Source organism: Chrysemys picta, chromosome 9 (assembly GCF_011386835.1).
Source record: "Chrysemys picta bellii isolate R12L10 chromosome 9, ASM1138683v2, whole genome shotgun sequence".
In the NCBI taxonomy this organism is placed as follows: domain Eukaryota; kingdom Metazoa; phylum Chordata; order Testudines; family Emydidae; genus Chrysemys; species Chrysemys picta.
Window position 1 is genome coordinate 57,276,429 of NC_088799.1, and position 17,643 is coordinate 57,294,071.

General features: G+C 44.4%; 1 protein-coding gene across 2 annotated transcripts; it reads left to right on the forward strand.

Annotated features, from left to right (window-relative positions):
- Window positions 1-479: 479 nt before the first annotated feature.
- Window positions 480-16,596, forward strand: LOC101933940 (DNA-directed RNA polymerases I and III subunit RPAC2-like). Of its 2 annotated transcripts, none has more exons than XM_024111879.3 (6): window positions 480-585; window positions 1,923-2,037; window positions 12,925-13,022; window positions 13,877-13,953; window positions 15,075-15,157; window positions 16,408-16,596. In XM_024111879.3, exons 2-6 carry the CDS (start codon window positions 1,993-1,995, stop codon window positions 16,453-16,455), a joined length of 351 nt encoding a protein of 116 aa, XP_023967647.1. In that variant the 5' UTR covers window positions 480-585; window positions 1,923-1,992; the 3' UTR covers window positions 16,456-16,596. The 2 variants fall into 2 exon arrangements, with proteins under 2 accessions (XP_023967647.1, XP_065412338.1); XM_065556266.1 differs by having other exon boundaries at window positions 13,877-13,952; window positions 15,071-15,157.
- The last annotated feature ends 1,047 nt before the right edge of the window (window positions 16,597-17,643 follow it).

Consider the following 17,643-nt stretch of genomic DNA (forward strand, 5'->3'; position numbering starts at 1 on the left):
AGTGGCACAATATTTGGTGGCTATGTTAGCATCTCAGTTATGGAATCCGATTATTTCCTGACAATTGCAACTTTCATTTTTTAAAAAGGTAAATTTCTGGTCCTCTTGGCTGCAGAGAAGTGCTTGAAAGCATGAACCATACATGTACCAGCACCAGAACGCAAACAAAAAGAAACCCAACTGATTTTTTAAGCCAATCTCATGATTTTAGGGCCTTGACTAATTTTTAACACATTACTGAGTTTTGAACCTTTAGGCTGCACTCAGGTCACATTTCCAAGCTTTTCTCTTCAACAGAGGGCTAGAAACTTATTTAAAAAACACTGAAAGCTGAAATTCTCAGGCAATCACGGGACCCCAGGAGCTGCGGGCTTTAAGAAACACAACAAATATAGAGAGACTCCAATTTGGCAATGCCGGGAAAGTGATTTCAGAGCACACCAAAATCTTCCTTGTTTGCCCACTTCACTAGGGTTGGACTACAACCCCCAGAATCCCTTAGCAGTGTCGGAGGAGGAGGAGGAAGGGAATTCCTCCCAGGCAGCAATGGCTGAAGAGGTGGAGAGGAAGCCGGTGCTTGAGATGGTGAGTGTCTGAGAGGCCAGGGCTCCCTGGGTTTCCTGGTTCTGCTGTGCTTCCTGGCTGGATGCTAAGAGCATTAGGGAGGCAGGCTGGGGGGCTCAGGCTTGTGGCAGAAATGCCACGTGGTGACCCACTGTTTCCCGTATGTAGCCCACAGGGTGTGCTGTTTCCAAATCCCTCAGCTTCCGTGGGCCTGGGACTGCTTTCATGGGTGGCCCTGTTTTCTGCCTAGCTCGATCTTTATCTGGCTCCCATGGCTGGAATATCTGAGAGCCCACCTACGTTCCTGGATTCAGAGAGAAAAGGCGCGTTGTCTCTGTTCTGCAGATGGGGACTGGGTCTGAGGCACTGGAGTGAGTGATGATTGCCCCAGGGAGCCTGTGGCAAAACTGGGACTTACACCCAGATCTGTGCTAAAATGCTGTTTTATTTGTGTCCCCCCAGCCTCCATACCCCAGTACTGCCACCCCCAGCCCTTCAAACATGAGTTGAGCTCCTCCCCAAAATCATGAGATTTTAAAATCTAGAAAATGTGGGTTCTTTTTATTTTCTTTCTGGGTTTTGAGCCTTTTTTGAGGCTCACGTTTTCAAGCTTTCTCTACTGCCATGAGCACTAGAAACTTTACTTTTCTTTGGAAATGAAAACAGGTTCTCACAAAATCATGTGAATCTAGAAGCTGGGGCTTTAAGAAAAACACTTGTGATTCTAGACAGTTGGAAACGCTGTTCCCCCCCTTCCCCACCTACTTAGTTGTCTCATCACCTGTTGTCTTTTCTTCTAGCCTGTAAGACGCAGATCCCCAAAGCTATTTAGGCACCTAACTCCCATTGATTTCCCATTGGGAATTAGGTGCCTAAATCCCTTTGATGAGCAGGGCCCAGATTGTCAGTCATACTATATTTGTACAGTACCTAGCACAATGGATCCTAGCTTGGTCAAAGCTAGGCACTACTGCAATTTAAATGTTCAGTAGTAATAAGATTTCAAGTCTCCTTCAGTGTAAGGCCACACTTCTGGTTTTGCTAGGACCTTTTGCCTCCACAGCCCACCGCTCTGTTAAAAATTAGCTAATCGTGCCCTGCAACTGAGGCCAGAAAGCAAGAGTATCCTTCAGAAGAAGATAAGATGTGGCATAGCTACAGAGCAGTAGAGGAGCCACCAACCTGTTACTGATCTTCAGCCAATCCCATTCAGAGTTTTCATCTCTCTACATTCAGCTTGAGCCTCCATTACAATTAATGCTGCAAACTTCCTCTGTATAATTTAGTTCTAAGTATTGGCTGTTGGTAACAGCAGATGTGTTGTTTATAATTAAGAACATTTTATGCTTGATTTGCAGTGTGGTTTGGAGAAAGGGAGTCAAGAAGGATGTTAATAAATTGAAGAGCGTTCAGCGAAGAGCCATGTGAATGATTAAAGGATTAGAAAACCTGCCTTACAGTGATAGACACAAGGTGCTTGATCTTAACAAAGAGAAGGTTATTTAATAATGGGCTCTCCCATCTTGCATAGCAGTGAATTGGGCTCAGTGTTTTCCTGCAAGGGTTAATCAGACATCGGGGAAGAAATCTTTCTATCGGGGATTCACAGAAGCGGCAGGAGGTCCCCATCTCCAAAAATCCATAGGTCCTTGATGAATGTATAGGTCATAGGAGAGCTGCTGGAGACAGCTGCCATTGGCACAGAAGTCACTCCCTTCTGCCATCTCCACAGCCCAGCTTCCTGGCAGTGTGGCTTCTTCAGGAGTTGTGATGCCTGCTCTCTGCTGCTCTCATTGTTTCACAGAACAGGCAGGGAACCAGGTCAGGCTGAACAGAGATATGGTCAGTATGAAGTTGTATACTGGGTGAGGCCCTGGATTGGTTTTATTTGGGGTTAGGTAGTGCTATGGCAAACAGCCATTATTTGCCCCTTCACTTGCCCTCTCTTGAGATACAGAGCTTGAATCCAGTGGACCATCTATATGGCAGGTGGGCTATGCAGTCTAAGGGATGTCTGAGGAGGGATGGTGGTTAGAGCACCCGCCTAGGATTTGAGCAAACGAAGTTCAGTTCCCTGCTCTTTTACAGACTCTCTGTATAACCTTGGGCCAGTTGCTTAATCTCTCTGGACCACAATTCCCCATCTCTACAATAAGGATAATAGCACTGCCTTACTTCCCAGGGCGTTGGGAGCATAACTATATTAAAGACTGTAAGGTGCTCAGATGCTGCAGTGAGAGGTCTGTATAATGCCTGAGATAGATAGAAGGGGTAAGTACTAGGGCTGTCAAGTGATTAAAAAATTTAATTGCAATTAATTGCGCGATTAAAAAAATTAATATAATACCGTTTATTTAAATATTTTTGGATGTTTTCTACATTTTCAAATATATTGATTTCAATTACAACATAGAATACAAAGTGTACAGTCCTCCCTTTATATTTATTTTTTATTACAAGTATTTGCACTGTAAAAAAACAAAAGAAAAAAGGTATTTTTCAATTTGCCTAATACAAGTACTGTAATGCAATTCCTGTATCATGGAAGTTGAACTTACAAATGTAGAATTATGTAAAAAAAAACTGCATTCAAAAATAAAACAATGTAAAATTTTAGAGGCTGCAAGTCCACTCAGTCATACTTCTTGTTCAGCCCATCGCTAAGACGAACAAGTTTGTTTACATTTGCAGGAGATAATGTTTCTTGTTTACAATGTCACCTGAAAGTGAGAACAGGCGTTCACATGGCACTGTTGTAGCCGGCATTGCAAGATATTTACGTGCAGACGCACTAATGATTCGTATGTCCCTTCATGTTTCAACCACCGTTCGAGAGGACATGGATCTGTGCTGATGACGGGTTCTGCTCGATAACAATCCAAAACAATATGGACCGATGAATGTTCATTTTCATTATCTGAGTCAGATGCCACCAGCAGAAGGTTGTTTTTGGTTTTGGTGGTTCAGGTTCTGTAGTTTCCGCATCAGAGTGTTACTCTTTTAAGACTTCTGTTTAGCATATCTGGCACGTAAATACCTTGCAATGCCGGCTACAAAAGTGCCAAGCAAATGCCTGTTCTCACTTTCGGATGACATTGTAAATAAGAAGAGGGCAGCATTATCTCCTGTAAATGTAAACAAACTTATTTGTCTGCTTGTGATTGGCTAAAAAAGGAGTAGGATTGAGTGGATTTGTAGGCTTTGAAGTTTTACATTGTTTTGTTTTTGAGCGCAGTTATGTATCAAAAAAATGTACATTTGTAAGTTGCATTTTCACGACAGAGATTGCACTACAGTACTTGTATGAGGTGAATTGAAAAATACTGTTTCTTTTGTTTATCATTTTTACAGTGTAGATATTTATAACACTGCTCTACAGCCAAAATGCTTCTGAAATAAATGTAGTCAAACTTTACTAATTCTGGGTCACTGAGAATGAAAATGATGCTTAAAATTGTTGATTGGTTCTAGTTTTCAAGATATGCTATTGGGTCAGTATATACGACCCTTGACTTGGGAATGGTGGAGGATAAGTGAGTTATAAAGGGAAGGGATCTCAATTTAAACCAGTAATGACTAAAATACATCTTTGACTGGATCTGTGAATAAATCTATGACTGGGTTTGGACAGTACTTGCTTTTTAGGCAAAACAATGAATGATGCAATCTGAAGCTGGTATTGCGTCAAACATGATATGAATTACATCATGTTATTCCTAGAAGTCATGGGTGATGCAATCATAACGAAGCTTACATCACTCTGCTGAACAAATTGCCCTATATCAGCTCTAGAAATCATACAGTGTCATACTCTCTTCTTTGTCAGTGTTTGATTTTGCAAAGGGACACATTTCTGTTTAGCCAAAGCGAGCAGAGATGCCTCGTACTTGTGTGAACAGTGCAGATAACTTCTGCTATGTTTGTGGTGAAGTAACTTTTGCATCACAAAAGTGCAGTATAACCACAATGGTTAAGAAAGCCTATCACCTTTATTTTGGCTGCAAAATTGGAGATCAGGACAACAGGTGGTCCCCACACATATGCTGCAACACTTGTGCAACAAATCTTCACCAGTGGTTGAACAGGAAAAGGAAATCTATGGCTTTTGCAGTGCCAATGATTTGGAGAGAGCCAACAGATCATACCAGCAATTGTTACTTCTGCATGGTGCCTCCAGTTGGGAAAGGTGTGTCAAAGAAGAAAAAGTGGACTGTGCATTATCCAAACATTCCATCAACTATACGCCCAGTACCCCACGGAGAAGGACTACCGGTTCCTGATGCACCAGAATCATTCTCACTTGAGTCAGACGAGGAAGAGGAAGAGGATGAAACTTCTGGTCCTGAACCATCAATGTCACAGGACCCACATTTTCTCCCATTCTCCTCCTCTGAACCACACCTCATAACACAAGGTGAACTGAATGACCTTGTCAGGGATTTGGAACTACCCAAGAGTAAGGCAGAGCTGTTGGGCTCCAGACTACAGCAGTGGAATCTCCTGGCAGGTGATGTTAGGGTTTCCATGTTCCGTGACCGTTAAAAGGATCTTGTCCCATTCTTCTTCATGTAAGGTGATCTTGTAGCCTGCAACAACAACGATGGTGTGATGGCAGCCCTCAACATGGTTCACGATCCAGATGAGTGGAGACTGTTCATTGATTCATCGAAGACGAGTCTTAAAGCTGTTTTACTGCATAATGGCAATGTTTTGCCATCAATTCCAGTTGGTCATGCAGTCCATATGAAGGAAATCTATGACAACATGAAACAACTTTTGAGGTGCATAAACTATGACCAACATCAGTGGCAGCTTTGTGGCGATTTGAAGGTTGTTGTTCTCTTGCTTGGTCTGCAGACTGGATACACAAAGTACTGCTGTTTTCTCTGCGAATGGGATAGTCGTGCAAGAGATTCCCACTACGTCAAGAAAGATTGGCCACTCTGACAGTCATTGGCGCCTGGGAGGAAAAGTGTTCAGCATCCACCACTTGTTGAATCAAGGAAGATTTTGTTATCACCCTTACACATCAAGCTGGGTCTGATGAAGAACTTTGTCAAGGCCATTGACAAAACACAAGCAGCTTTCAAGTACCTCCGTGGAAAATGTCCAAGGTTAAGTGAAGCTAAGATAAAGGAAGGTGTCTTTGTTGGTCCTCAGATTCGTGAACTTCTTCGAGATGATGCATTTGACCATGCACTGCGTGGCAAGGAAAAGACAGCATGGAAAGCCTTCCAGTTAGTGGCAATACATTTTCTCGGAAACAACAAGGCAGACAACTACAGGTTGTTGGTGGAAAACCTCCTCAAGGCATACAAAAGCCTTGGTTGCAACATGTCACTAAAGATACATTTTTTGCACTCTCATCTAGATTTTTTTTCCACCGAACTGCGGAGCAGTGAGCAACGAGCATAGCGAGCGATTTCACCAGGACATTGCAACAATGGAGAAACGCTATCAGGGCAAATGGAGCCCATCAATGCTTGCAGACTATTGCTGGACAGTAACAAGAGATGCTCCATTTAATGAATACAAGAGACAAGCCAAGAAGCGCCGAGTAGACACTGAATAGGACTAAACTATGTACAGAATAGTTTTTTGCCTTTTGTTTCATAATAAATTTGATTTATATAACCCTTTTGCTGATTTTTAAAGTGTTACATAAACAGGACAGGTGAAATATTATCATGTAAAGCAACCATAAACACAAGAAAAGACCTAGGTTTACAATTTATGATTAAAACTCTACTATCTGCACAATATACATAGACATAAAATGTAAAAACTTAAATATCTTAGAAACAGTAGCCAATCAGTTGTTTTAATTGTCATATTTGAATTCAGGACATCAAAATACATAATAAATAGCACATTTTATCTCTGAAGCAGACGACTTCTCAAAAATTGTAGACCAGTGTAATCAAAAATATACACGTTGATAACAGTTACACAGAATGCAATATAATGTACAAAATGTATAAAATGTACAAAAATCAAAATCTTAATAAAATACCAATTGAAATTTATTAAACAGTGCAATTAAAACTGCTATTAATTTCAATTAATTTTTTTAATTGCGAATAATTTTTTTGATTTAATCGCGTGCATTAACTCTGATTAATCGACAGCCCTAGTAAGTATTGATTCTGTAGTGGGCTTCCCTCCTCCCCAGGCAGCAGTGTGGGATGTTTGCACAGAGAATTCTTGAACCTAGGAACATAGCTGTTTTAGGTTGTTTGTCACAAGGTAATGGAGGATGTTTTTGAGTTCAGAGTTCACCCCTGATCTTTAGAGAAACATCAGTAGCTCTATCTAATGCTTGTCAGCACCACAGGATGTGATGCCACTTTATTTTGTATAACATATTTCATGGAGCTAAATGACACAGGTATGAAGTTAAAACCCAAGCCAACAGCGGAGGGAGGGAGAAATTGAGAGGAGACAAAAGTGGCATTTTCAGAAATGGACATAAGAGCAGAATACGGACCCTGGACTTCAGAAAAGCAGACTTTGACTCCCTCAGGGAACTGATGGGTAGGATCCCCTGGGAGACTAACATGAGGGGGAAAGGAGTCCAGGAGAGCTGGCTGTATTTTAAAGAATCCTTATTGAGGTTGCAGGTACAAACCATCCTGATATGTAGAAAGAATAGTAAATATGGCAGGCGCCCAGCTTGGCTTAACAGTGAAATCCTTGCTGATCTTAAACACAAAAATGAAGCTTACAAGAAGTGGAAGATTGGACAAATGACCAGGGAGGAGTATAAAAATATTGCTCAGGCATGCAGGAGTGAAATCAGGAAGGCCAAAACACACTTGGAGTTGCAGCTAGCAAGAGATGTTTAGAGTAACAAGAAGGGTTTCTTCAGGTATGTTAGCAACAAGAAGAAAGTCAAGGAAAGTGTGGGCACCTTACTGAATGAGGGAGGCAACCTAGTGACAGAGGATGTGGAAAAAGCTAATGTACTCAATGCTTTTTTTGCCTCTGTCTTCACGAACAAGGTCAGCTCCGAGACTGCTTTACTGGGCGGCACAACATGGGGAGGAGGTGACCAGCCCTCTGTGAAGAAAGAAGTGGTTCAGGACTATTTAGAAAAGCTGGATGAGCACAAATCCATGGGGCCGGATGCGCTGCATCTGAGGGTGCTACAGGAGTTGGCGGATGTGATTGCAGAGCCACTGACCATTATCTTTGAAAACTCATGGTAATTGGGGGAGGTCCCAAATGACTGGAAAAAGGAGGATCCGGGGAACTACAGGCCAGTCAGCCCCACCTCAGTCCCTGGAAAAATCATGGAGCAGGTCCTCAAGGAATCAATTCTGAAGCACTTAGAGGAGAAGAAAGTGATCAGGAACAGTCAGCATGGATTCACCAAGGGCAAGTCATGCCTGACTAACCTAATTGCCTTCTATGAGGAGCTAACTGGGTCTGTGGATGAGGGGAAAGCACTGGATGTGTTATTCCTTGACTTTAGCAAAGCTTTTGATAGGGTCTCCCACAGTATTCTTGCTGGCAAGTTAAAGAAGTATGGGCTGGATGAATGGACTATAAAGTGGATAGAAAGCTGGGTCAGTCCTGGGGCCGGTTTTAAATTAAATAAATAAATTAATGGAGATAGGATATCTCTTAGAACTGGAAGGGATCCTGAAAGGTCATCGAGTCCAGCCCCCTGCCTTCCCTAGCAGGACCAAGTACTGATTTTGCCCCAGATCCCTAGGTGGCCCCCCTCAAGGATTGAACTCACAACGCTGGGTTTAGCAGGCCAATGCTCAAACCACTGAGCTATTCCTCCCCCCTAGATTTTGTTCAATATCTTCATTAATGATCTGGAGGATGGCGTGGACTGCACGCTCAGCAAGTTTGCAGATGACACTAAACTGGGAGGAGTGGTAGATACGCTGGAGGCTAGGGATAGGATACAGAAGGACCTAGACAAATTAGAGGATTGGGCCAAAAGAAACCTGATGAGGTTCAACAAGGACAAGTGCAGAGTCCTGCACTTAGGACGGAAGAATCCCATGCACTGCTACAGACTAGGGACCGAATGGCTAGGCAGCAGTTCTGCAGAAAAGAACCTAGGGGTTACAGTGGATGAGAAGCTGGATATGAGTCGACAGTGTGCCCTTGTTGTCAAGAAGGCTAACGGCATTTTGGGCTGTATAAGTAGGGGCATTGCCAGCAGATCGAGGGATGTGATCCATTCCCCTTTATTCGGCATTGGTGAGGCCTCATCTGGAGTATTGTGTCCAGTTTTGGGCCCCACACTACAAGAAGAATGTGGAAAAATTGGAAAGAGTCCAACGGAGGGCAACAAAAATGATTAGGGGCCTGAAGCACATGACTTATGAGGATGATTGCCCCCAAATACTTGAACTGTTTTACAGTCTCCAGCTCTAGTCCACTGACAGTGATATGTGAGCTGATCCCATCACATTTGTTTGTCATCAGCTTAGACAGCCCAGATTCAACAGAGGAGGATGACTTTCCAATAGTACGTGAAGAAGTGGAGACAGCTGTGAAATCTCTCAAGAATGGAAAGGCTACAGGTATTGACAACAACCCAGCCGAATTGATGAAATTCAGAGGAGAAATAGTAATAGATGTACTCACCAAGCTCTGCAAGAGGATCTGGCAGACCGGTGAGTGGCCCTCCACGTGGACACAGTCACTCTGCCAAAGAAAGGCAACCTGCAATTGTGTCAGAATTATCGGACCATAAGTTTAATTAGCCATCCCAGCAAAGTGATGTTGAAAGTCATATTGAACAGATTGAAGCCACAAGCTGAGAATATCATTGCTGAAGAACAGGCTGGCTTTCGTGCTGGAAGAAGTACCACAGAATAGATTTTCAACCTTCATGTTCTATGTGAGAAGTACTTACAACACCAGCAGGACATCTGCCACGTCTTTGTTGACTTCAAGAAGGTATTTGACAGAGTATGGCACTTCCGAAGCTCTCTGGGCAACTATGAAGAAGTACAATGTTGGTTGTAAGTTTATTCTTACCATTAAACAACTGTATGCCAAGGCCAGCAGTGCAGTTCTCATCAATGTCACAATAGGAGAGTGGTTTCGCACCAAGGCTGCCTTCTTTCACCCACACTGTTCAACATCTACTTGGAGCGCGTAATGACTGATGCCCTAGAAGATCACATATGCACAGTCAGCACTGGGGGGCGAACAATCTGAAATCTTCGGTTTGCTGATGACATTGATGGCCTGGCAGGCAGCGAAGATGAACTTGCCAACCTTGTGAAATGATTGGATGAAACCTCCACAAAATATGACATGGAAATCAGTGCAGAGAAAACCAAATTGATGATTTAAAAATTACGTGCTTACAAAACTAGACCTAAAAATACAGAAGTGTCACAGCACACTTGTTACTGAAAAATTGCTGACTTTCTCATTTATACCATATAATTATAAAATGAATCAATTGGAATATAAATATTGTACTTACATTTCAGTGTATAGTATATAGAGCAGTATAAACAAGTCATTTCAGTTTGTACTGACTTTGCTAGTGTTTTTTATGTAGCCTGTTGTAAAAGTTAAAAGTCCGGTAAGCGGCGCAGCAGGGCCTGGGGCTAAGGCAGGCTCCCTGGCTCTGCGCGGTCCCAGAAGTGGCCGCCAGCTCTCCTGCTGGCTACTGCTGCTCATTGTTGATGGGAGAGACCTCTCCCATCAGCATAACGTGGCTACAAATTGGAAAGAGTCCAGCGGAGGGCAACAAAAATGATTAGGGGTCTGGAGCACATGACTTATGAGGAGAGGCTGAGGGAACTGGGATTGTTTAGTCTCCAGAAGAGAAGAATGAGGGGGGATTTGATAGCAGCCTTCAACTACCTGAAGGGGGGTTCCAAAGAGGATGGAGCTCGGCTGTTCTCAGTCGTGGCAGATGACAGAACAAGGAGCAATGGTCTCAAGTTGCAGTGGGGGAGGTCCAGGTTGGATATCAGGAAAAACTATTTCACTAGGAGGGTGGTGAAACACTGGAATGCGTTACCTAGGGAGGTGGTGGAGTCTCCTCCCTTGGAGGTTTTTAAGGCCCGGCTTGACAAAGCCCTGGCTGGGATGATTTAGCTGGGAATTGGTCCTGCTTTGAGCAGGGGGTTGGACTAGATGACCTCTTGAGGTCCCTTCCAACTCTGATATTCTATGATTCTACACAAGCGCTCTAACAGCGGCACAGCTGTATTGGTGCAGCGGTGCTGCTGTACGCTTGTAAGTATAGACTTGGCCTGACTCCTCACAACAAACTTTCTCCTTTAGGAAGCTTTTCCTGCTGTCTCACCTCATTGCTTATTTCTTTTTATTTCATCCCATTATTCCTAGATAGTCTCCTTTTTCTCCCCACAATGGATCCCAACTGGTATCCCTATGACTCCTCCAGCAGCAATAGATGCTGGGACTATTTCCCCCTTCTCTTGAGTGAAAAAAAGCAGAGTCTTGTTACATTCTAGGTGCCAGTTTCCACAGTTATTTAATCTTTGTATTACTGACCTTGGCACAAAAAGTGGGAATGTGCTAATAAAATTTGCGGATGACACAAAGCTGGGAGGTATTGCCAATACAGAGAGGGACTGGGATATCCTACAGGAAGATCTGGATGACCTTGTAAACTGGAAAAATAGTAATAGGATGAAATTTAATAGTGAAAAGTGCAAGATTGTGCTTTTAGGGATTAATAACAAGAATTCTTGTTATAAACTGGGGACACATCAGTTGGAAGTAACAGAGGAGGAGAAGGACCTTGGAGTATTGGTTGATCACAGGATGACTATGAGCCGCCAATGTGATATGGCTGTGAAAAAAGCGAATGCGGTCTTGGGATGCATCAGGCGAGGTATTTCCAGTAGAGATAAGGAGGTGTTAGTACCATTATACAAGGCACTGGTTAGATCTCATTTGGAATATTGTGTGCAGTTCTGGTCTCCCATGTTTAAGAAGGATGAATTCAAACTGGAACAAGTACAGAGAAGGGCTACTAGGATGATCCGAGGAATGGAAAACCTGTCTTATGAAAGGAGACTCAAAGAGCTTGGCTTGTTTAACCCAACCAAAAGAAGGCTGAGGGGAGATATGATTGCTCTCTATAAATATATCCAAGGGATAAATATCAGGGAGTGAGAGGAATTATTTAAGATCAGTACCAATGTTGATACAAGAACAAATGGATATAAACTGGCCATCAGGAAGTTTAGACTTGAAATTAGGCAAAGGTTTCTAACCATCAGAGGAGTGAAGTTCTGGAATAGCCTTACAAGGGGAGCAGTGGAGGCAAAAGGCATATCTGGCTTCAAGACTAAGCTTGATAAATTTATGGAAGGGATATGATGGGATAGCCTAATTTTGGCAATTAATTGATCTTTGACTATTAGCGGTAAATATGCCCAATGGTCTGTGATGGGACACTAGACAGGGTGGGATCTGAGTTACTACAGAGAATTCTTTCCTGGGTGTCTGGCTGATGAGTCTTGCCCATATTTGGGGTCAGGAAGGAATTTTCCTCCAGGGCAGATTGGCAGAGGGCCTGGGGTTTTTTCGCCTTTCTTTGCAGCGTGGGGCACAGGTCACTTGCTGGAGGATTCTCTGCACCTTGAAGTCTTTAAACCACAAGTTGAGGACTTCAATAGCTCAGACATAGGGCCGGGGCTTGTTACAGGAGTGGGTGGGTGAGATTCTGTGGCCTGCATTATGCAGGAGGTCAGACTAGAAGATCATAATGGTCCCTTCTCACCTTAAAGTCTATGAGTCTATTGTTGGGTCTGGAATGTGACTCCCAGTGAATGAGATCCAAGAACGGCTTGGTATTAAAGGTCGTTGAGGGTGGGATCCTGTACTCATGCTCCCAAAATTCCCTTTGAAGGCTGGGACCTTTGGGTATGCAAGGAATGGAAGGATCAGAACCTAAGATAACACCAACCCTTTGACTGTGCATATAATAATAATTCCCAGCTTTTCTATCGTGCAGTATATCTAGCCTTCATCTATCTGGCAGCCTAGAAATCCCTGGGTTCTAAGAGGAAGGCTCTGGCTTTATATTTTTTTTCACACCAGATTTATGTGGTGGGCCCATACTCCAGCTGTGGCGTTTCTCCAAAAACAAGCTCTTGGCAAATCTCAACCACTGTTTTCTAACTCAGTGATGAACATAGATGAACAATGATGAACATAGTTGTCCAGGTCTATGCTTTCAGTCATACCATGGGTGGGTGAACCTGTTGCTGACACCAGTCATCAGAAGTGAGTCATTTTTCTAGTTTAGGCCTGGCCTTAATTACTTCAGGAGGAGTTTAAATAGTCTGGAGATATAACCATATTCTTGTGCTCCTCTTGCTTTCCTGTCTCTGGCAGGTCCAGGCAGATGGGACAGATGGAAACTGCGTCACATTTGTGTTACATGATGAGGACCACACATTTGGCAACTCCCTCCGTTACATGATCATGAAAAAGTAAGTGGAGTCCCTGTGATAACTGGTACCACCTCAGGGCTATGTTTGCTGTCCCTAGACTTCTGATCTAGCACCTCTGGCACTTCTGAAGCCAGATGAATATTGCAAATCTCCATACTTGAGTTCTTTAAACAAATGTACTTTGACTGCATCTCTGCCCCTTTGGGAACAAGTTTACTGTCAGGCCTGAGAGTGGAAACAGCCAGTGTTCAAGTGAGTATTAGAGAATCTTATTTTGAACTTGCAAATACAAATATTCGCACTGGGAGCCTGATTCGTATGCTCATGCAGTCAAAAGAATAGTATCTCCTGACTTACGTGACCCTATCCAAACTATCCAGTAATGAATATTTATGAGGAACTTCTTGTCATGAGTTCCAGCTCTAGAAGTATTCAGGAAGAGGGCTTTTCATTTGATAATTTCAAAGAACAAATTGTGATAGTCTTGTAAGCTGCTCATGATAAATCGCCATCAGCAAACCAGTGCTGTAACCGTTAGGCCATGCTTTCTTTCAGCTGCTAAAGCCAGGGCAATCACTTGACTGGTCTCAAGTTTGGGTCTGGGCAGGCGTGAAATCCATCCACAACATAGAAAAGGCAGGGGATGTTTATCTTGTTCCATACCCTGCCCACTTTAGGATCCAGCCCACCCCACAGAAGCACACCTTTTCCTCTGCACGCCTCTCTCAGAGAGCTGTGGGTGATGGGAAGTGATTGCTTTTGAAACACGTGAGACCAAGATGCATCGCAGGTCTGCTTGCTTCAGAGGCTTCCTAAACATGAGTGTCTCTGCAGTTGGCTTTCTGCTGATTCTGAGAGCCCACTTGTGCTTCCTGCTTCTGTTTCTCCTGTAGCTCTGAAGTGGAGTTTTGTGGTTACAGCATCACCCACCCATCTGAAAGCAAAATCAACTTCCGGATCCAGACCAGAGGTAGGAATGCAGTTGGGCTTCCCTGGTCAGCTGTCCCTTGCCATGTCAGGCCCTGAAACCATGGATCTGCCAGCCCATGAAGTCTTTCTCCCTCCCTCTGTGTGTCGTTGGTTCCAGCATTCTACAGGGCAGTTGCAATCACCATCCATGATCAGTGCAGCTTGAGTAGCAATGATAGAGCTGGTCTCCGTCATCCCCCACTGCAGAGCCCAGACGTGGCCTCTGTAGTAATCAGCAAGCCTGGGGAGTTGTGGTCCCAAAGCCTCACTCAGTCCTGGGCATCCACCTAGCATCACCCCCTAGTTCGCTCCCGGGTGCCCCCTCCAAGTTAGATCTTCACACAAAACTTGTTACATTACACACTAAACAACAGATCAAGTCTGTTACACAGTTTAATGGGCAGATATTGCTAATTCCTGGGGTGAATAGCACCGCAAGTGCTCTATGCAGCAGGGTGCCCTCCAGGTGCCATACTCTGAATTCCCCCCATCCTATCCTGATGTCCACACCAAAGGGCAGCCTGCAGGACTCGCCTGGGATTGTATCTGCCATTGCAAGAGCGAGGCTGATGAGCGGCTCCATTTCCATACCTACCTCACAATTTTCCCTCTGAATAGTTTGTAGAACCCAGCCAGAGCCTCTAACTTGGTTCCCAGCTCACAGGTCCCCTCTCCTGTAGGCCTTGAGTGTCGGTTGCGTAGAAGAGCAGAGCCACTGGAAATGGCCAAGTTGTGCTACATGACTTTTTAATTTTTTGAAGAATTACTGCAAAGTGCTGGATTGCTGGCCCGGGAGAGCGGAGCCCTATGTCTGTCCACAGCACAAACTGCAGGGCAAGCTTCCCCTACGCTGTCCCCTGCCAAAGGGCTTCAGCCTGGACTTGGGGCTCTGAGACACCATTTCAAGCCTCCATTCAGTCCTTGTATGATCTTCTCAGACTGCTGATGGGAGTGGGAGGGAGCATGACATGGCTGCTGGCCTAAGATCCTCACCTCATCACAGGGGCTGCCAAAGAGGTGTATGATGGTTGGTCACTACTGAGCTGGGTTAGGAGGGGAAGGGCCCCATGTCCAATACTGGAGCCAGCCATGCTTTCTGTGAATGCTTCTCCTTTTCTGAAGGGGGGATCCTGGCCATTGAGCCATTCCGGAGAGGACTGACAGAACTGATGGACGTCTGCCAGCACGTGCTTAGCAAGTTTGAGGTGAGGTAACTGCTTCATGGTAGAATGACTCTGGGCTCCTCCTCTCTGTGGTCTGTGAAGGAGAGAAATAGCTGGCTGCATTGATTGAATGACAGAGGCACTAACATGTCCATGGCTGCAGATGTTAACCGATCCCCCCCTCGCTCTTCTTGCAAGATCTGCACATATTTGGAGGCAGCCAGTTGTAGTAGTTAGAGAAGTAGAACTGGGAGTCAGCAGACTTGGGCTCTCTGACCAGCTCTGACACTGAATCACTGTGTGACCTTGGGGAAGTCACTTCACCTCTGTGTGACTCGGTTTCCCCATCTCTAAAATGACACTTCGCCTGCCTCTGAAAGGGAGGTTCTGAGAAGCAAGTAGTGTTTGTAGAGTGCTTTGGGATCCTCAGATGAAAGTTGCTGTACAAGTTAAATGCAAAATATTGCTATTTCACCCTGTTCGTTACATTTTACTGCAGTGTAAAGTGAAGCGCAGAGAATGCACAAATCTGCATTCCGCATCCAAGGGGTTTCCCCATCATCTTGGAAAAAGTGTTTTTTCTACCATACCGGGGGGATAGGATTTGGAAAGCCACCAGAGGCTCAGTAATCCTGTTTGTGGCAGAGAGCAGCTAGTGCATCATAGAGACAATTTGGTGTGGTAGGGATGTAAGAATGCCAGTGTGAAGGGTGGTTTGGGTGTAAGTGGTGCATATGGAACCTGGATGCAGCAGGGCTACGAGAATAAGTTTGGGATCAATCAGCAATAAGCTGGTGTAATAATCTGCTCCCCCCAACCCTAATGAATGTGGACCTGTGCTCTTTGAAGGAAGGGCCTGATGCAGTGGCAGTGACCTCAGTGGGGTCAAAAATGGGCCCTGAATTTGTTCTCTTTCAAACATGCTGCTGTAATCCGTAAAGCATCTGTGTCAATAGGCAGGCTGATCTTGGGGCTACTCCTGTGGGCGCTGCCTCACCTCCCTTACAGTGATCCAAGGCTGTGATCAGAAATAAAATGCAACCATTTCTCAGAGCACCTAAAGCTCATCGGTTTCCTTCCCCACCCTTTGGTCCTCCTAGACCCTCCAGCCTTTTCAAGCAGGAGCCTCAGTCACATTAAAATGTTGCACTTTTCTTGTCTTACTCTGCCCGGGACAGTATGTTCAGAACCAGAGAGCCTCTCAAAGCTCCTCAGGTGTGGGCATGGGCCTGGCTGTGATTTAATTAATCAAACATACAGCATTGACATTGGTCATTTGATCTCATTTGCAGGCGAGCGTAAAGGAATACAAGGCCCAAAGAGAGGCGGAAATGGACTAGCCCCTGCAGCTGCTGGAGTACGGAATGGACATGTATATATTGTTCATTTATGTTTAATGCCCCTGTTGAAAGAGGTTTTATTTTTTTATGACAAACTTGAAGCAAACTGTGTAATTTCTCTAATAAATGCTGTAAGGTTCAGTCCTGCTTGCCTTTCACTACATTCAGACCTGCCACTGATCCAGAAAAAGAAAGGGGTTTCCCAAAATTTTCTCAGGTCAGCAGTCCCCACTACACTTCCATTCTCACCCTTAGAAATCTCCACAACCTCAAATTCACTTCAGGATCTGAGTCTGCACAAATCCCCCAGATCAAAGCACCTCCAACCCTCTGCAGTGTTTGAAATCTGATGCTAATTTTTCATCTTTCATCCCTTTTCTCTAAACTTCTTACATTTCCACACTTCTTCCACTTTTGGGGTGCCTTGATGACTTCCACCTAACCCTTTACCAACCCCTTGGGAGAAACTGAATATGACTTCATGGTGTTGGAAGGGTAGCTGCAAAGACCAGAGTAATAAGAGCATTAAGATTTCATCAGTCCAATGAATGTGCAGTTCCCACCCTCCTTGTGTCTGTTTGCGCCTTTCTTGTGAGCATGTGCGTGTTTTTTAAAAAGCGTCAGTTCAGAAAGCAAGGGGGAAGTTGTGTCCGATTCCCTTGATTGAGCTCTTGGTGCACAAGGAAAATCCACCACCAGCGGTTGTGGGTTTATCATGATCCCATTTGTTTAATTATCAAACGGGCACTCTGCTCATTCATTACAACAGCAGAGAATGTATCATTAGGCTTCACGTGGGGCGTGGCTTATCCCGAGCAGCATACATTATGTATAATGTACAAGGAGAACAGATGTGATTCCGTTACAATAAATCAATTCAGTTTGGATTCCAAATCAGTAACAGAATCCGTATGGAGGCTGAACCATTTACCAGTCTGTCTGCCTGACTCCGATCTCCTTTGCACTGTTTGAAATCCTCATTTTCACCTGTGGTAAAGGTGAGAAGAATCAAGCTCCATGTATTTTAAAACAGAAGAGTCTGATCCTTCTTTTACCCACCAAGAGCCTGCCTTCCAGTCTCTGTCTCATCCCCCAGGAGAGTTAACGTCCTTTGCCCCCAAAGGCAGTGCGGCCTAGGGGAGAGCACACTGGACCGTGACTCAGCAGACCTGGGTTCTATCCTGCCAC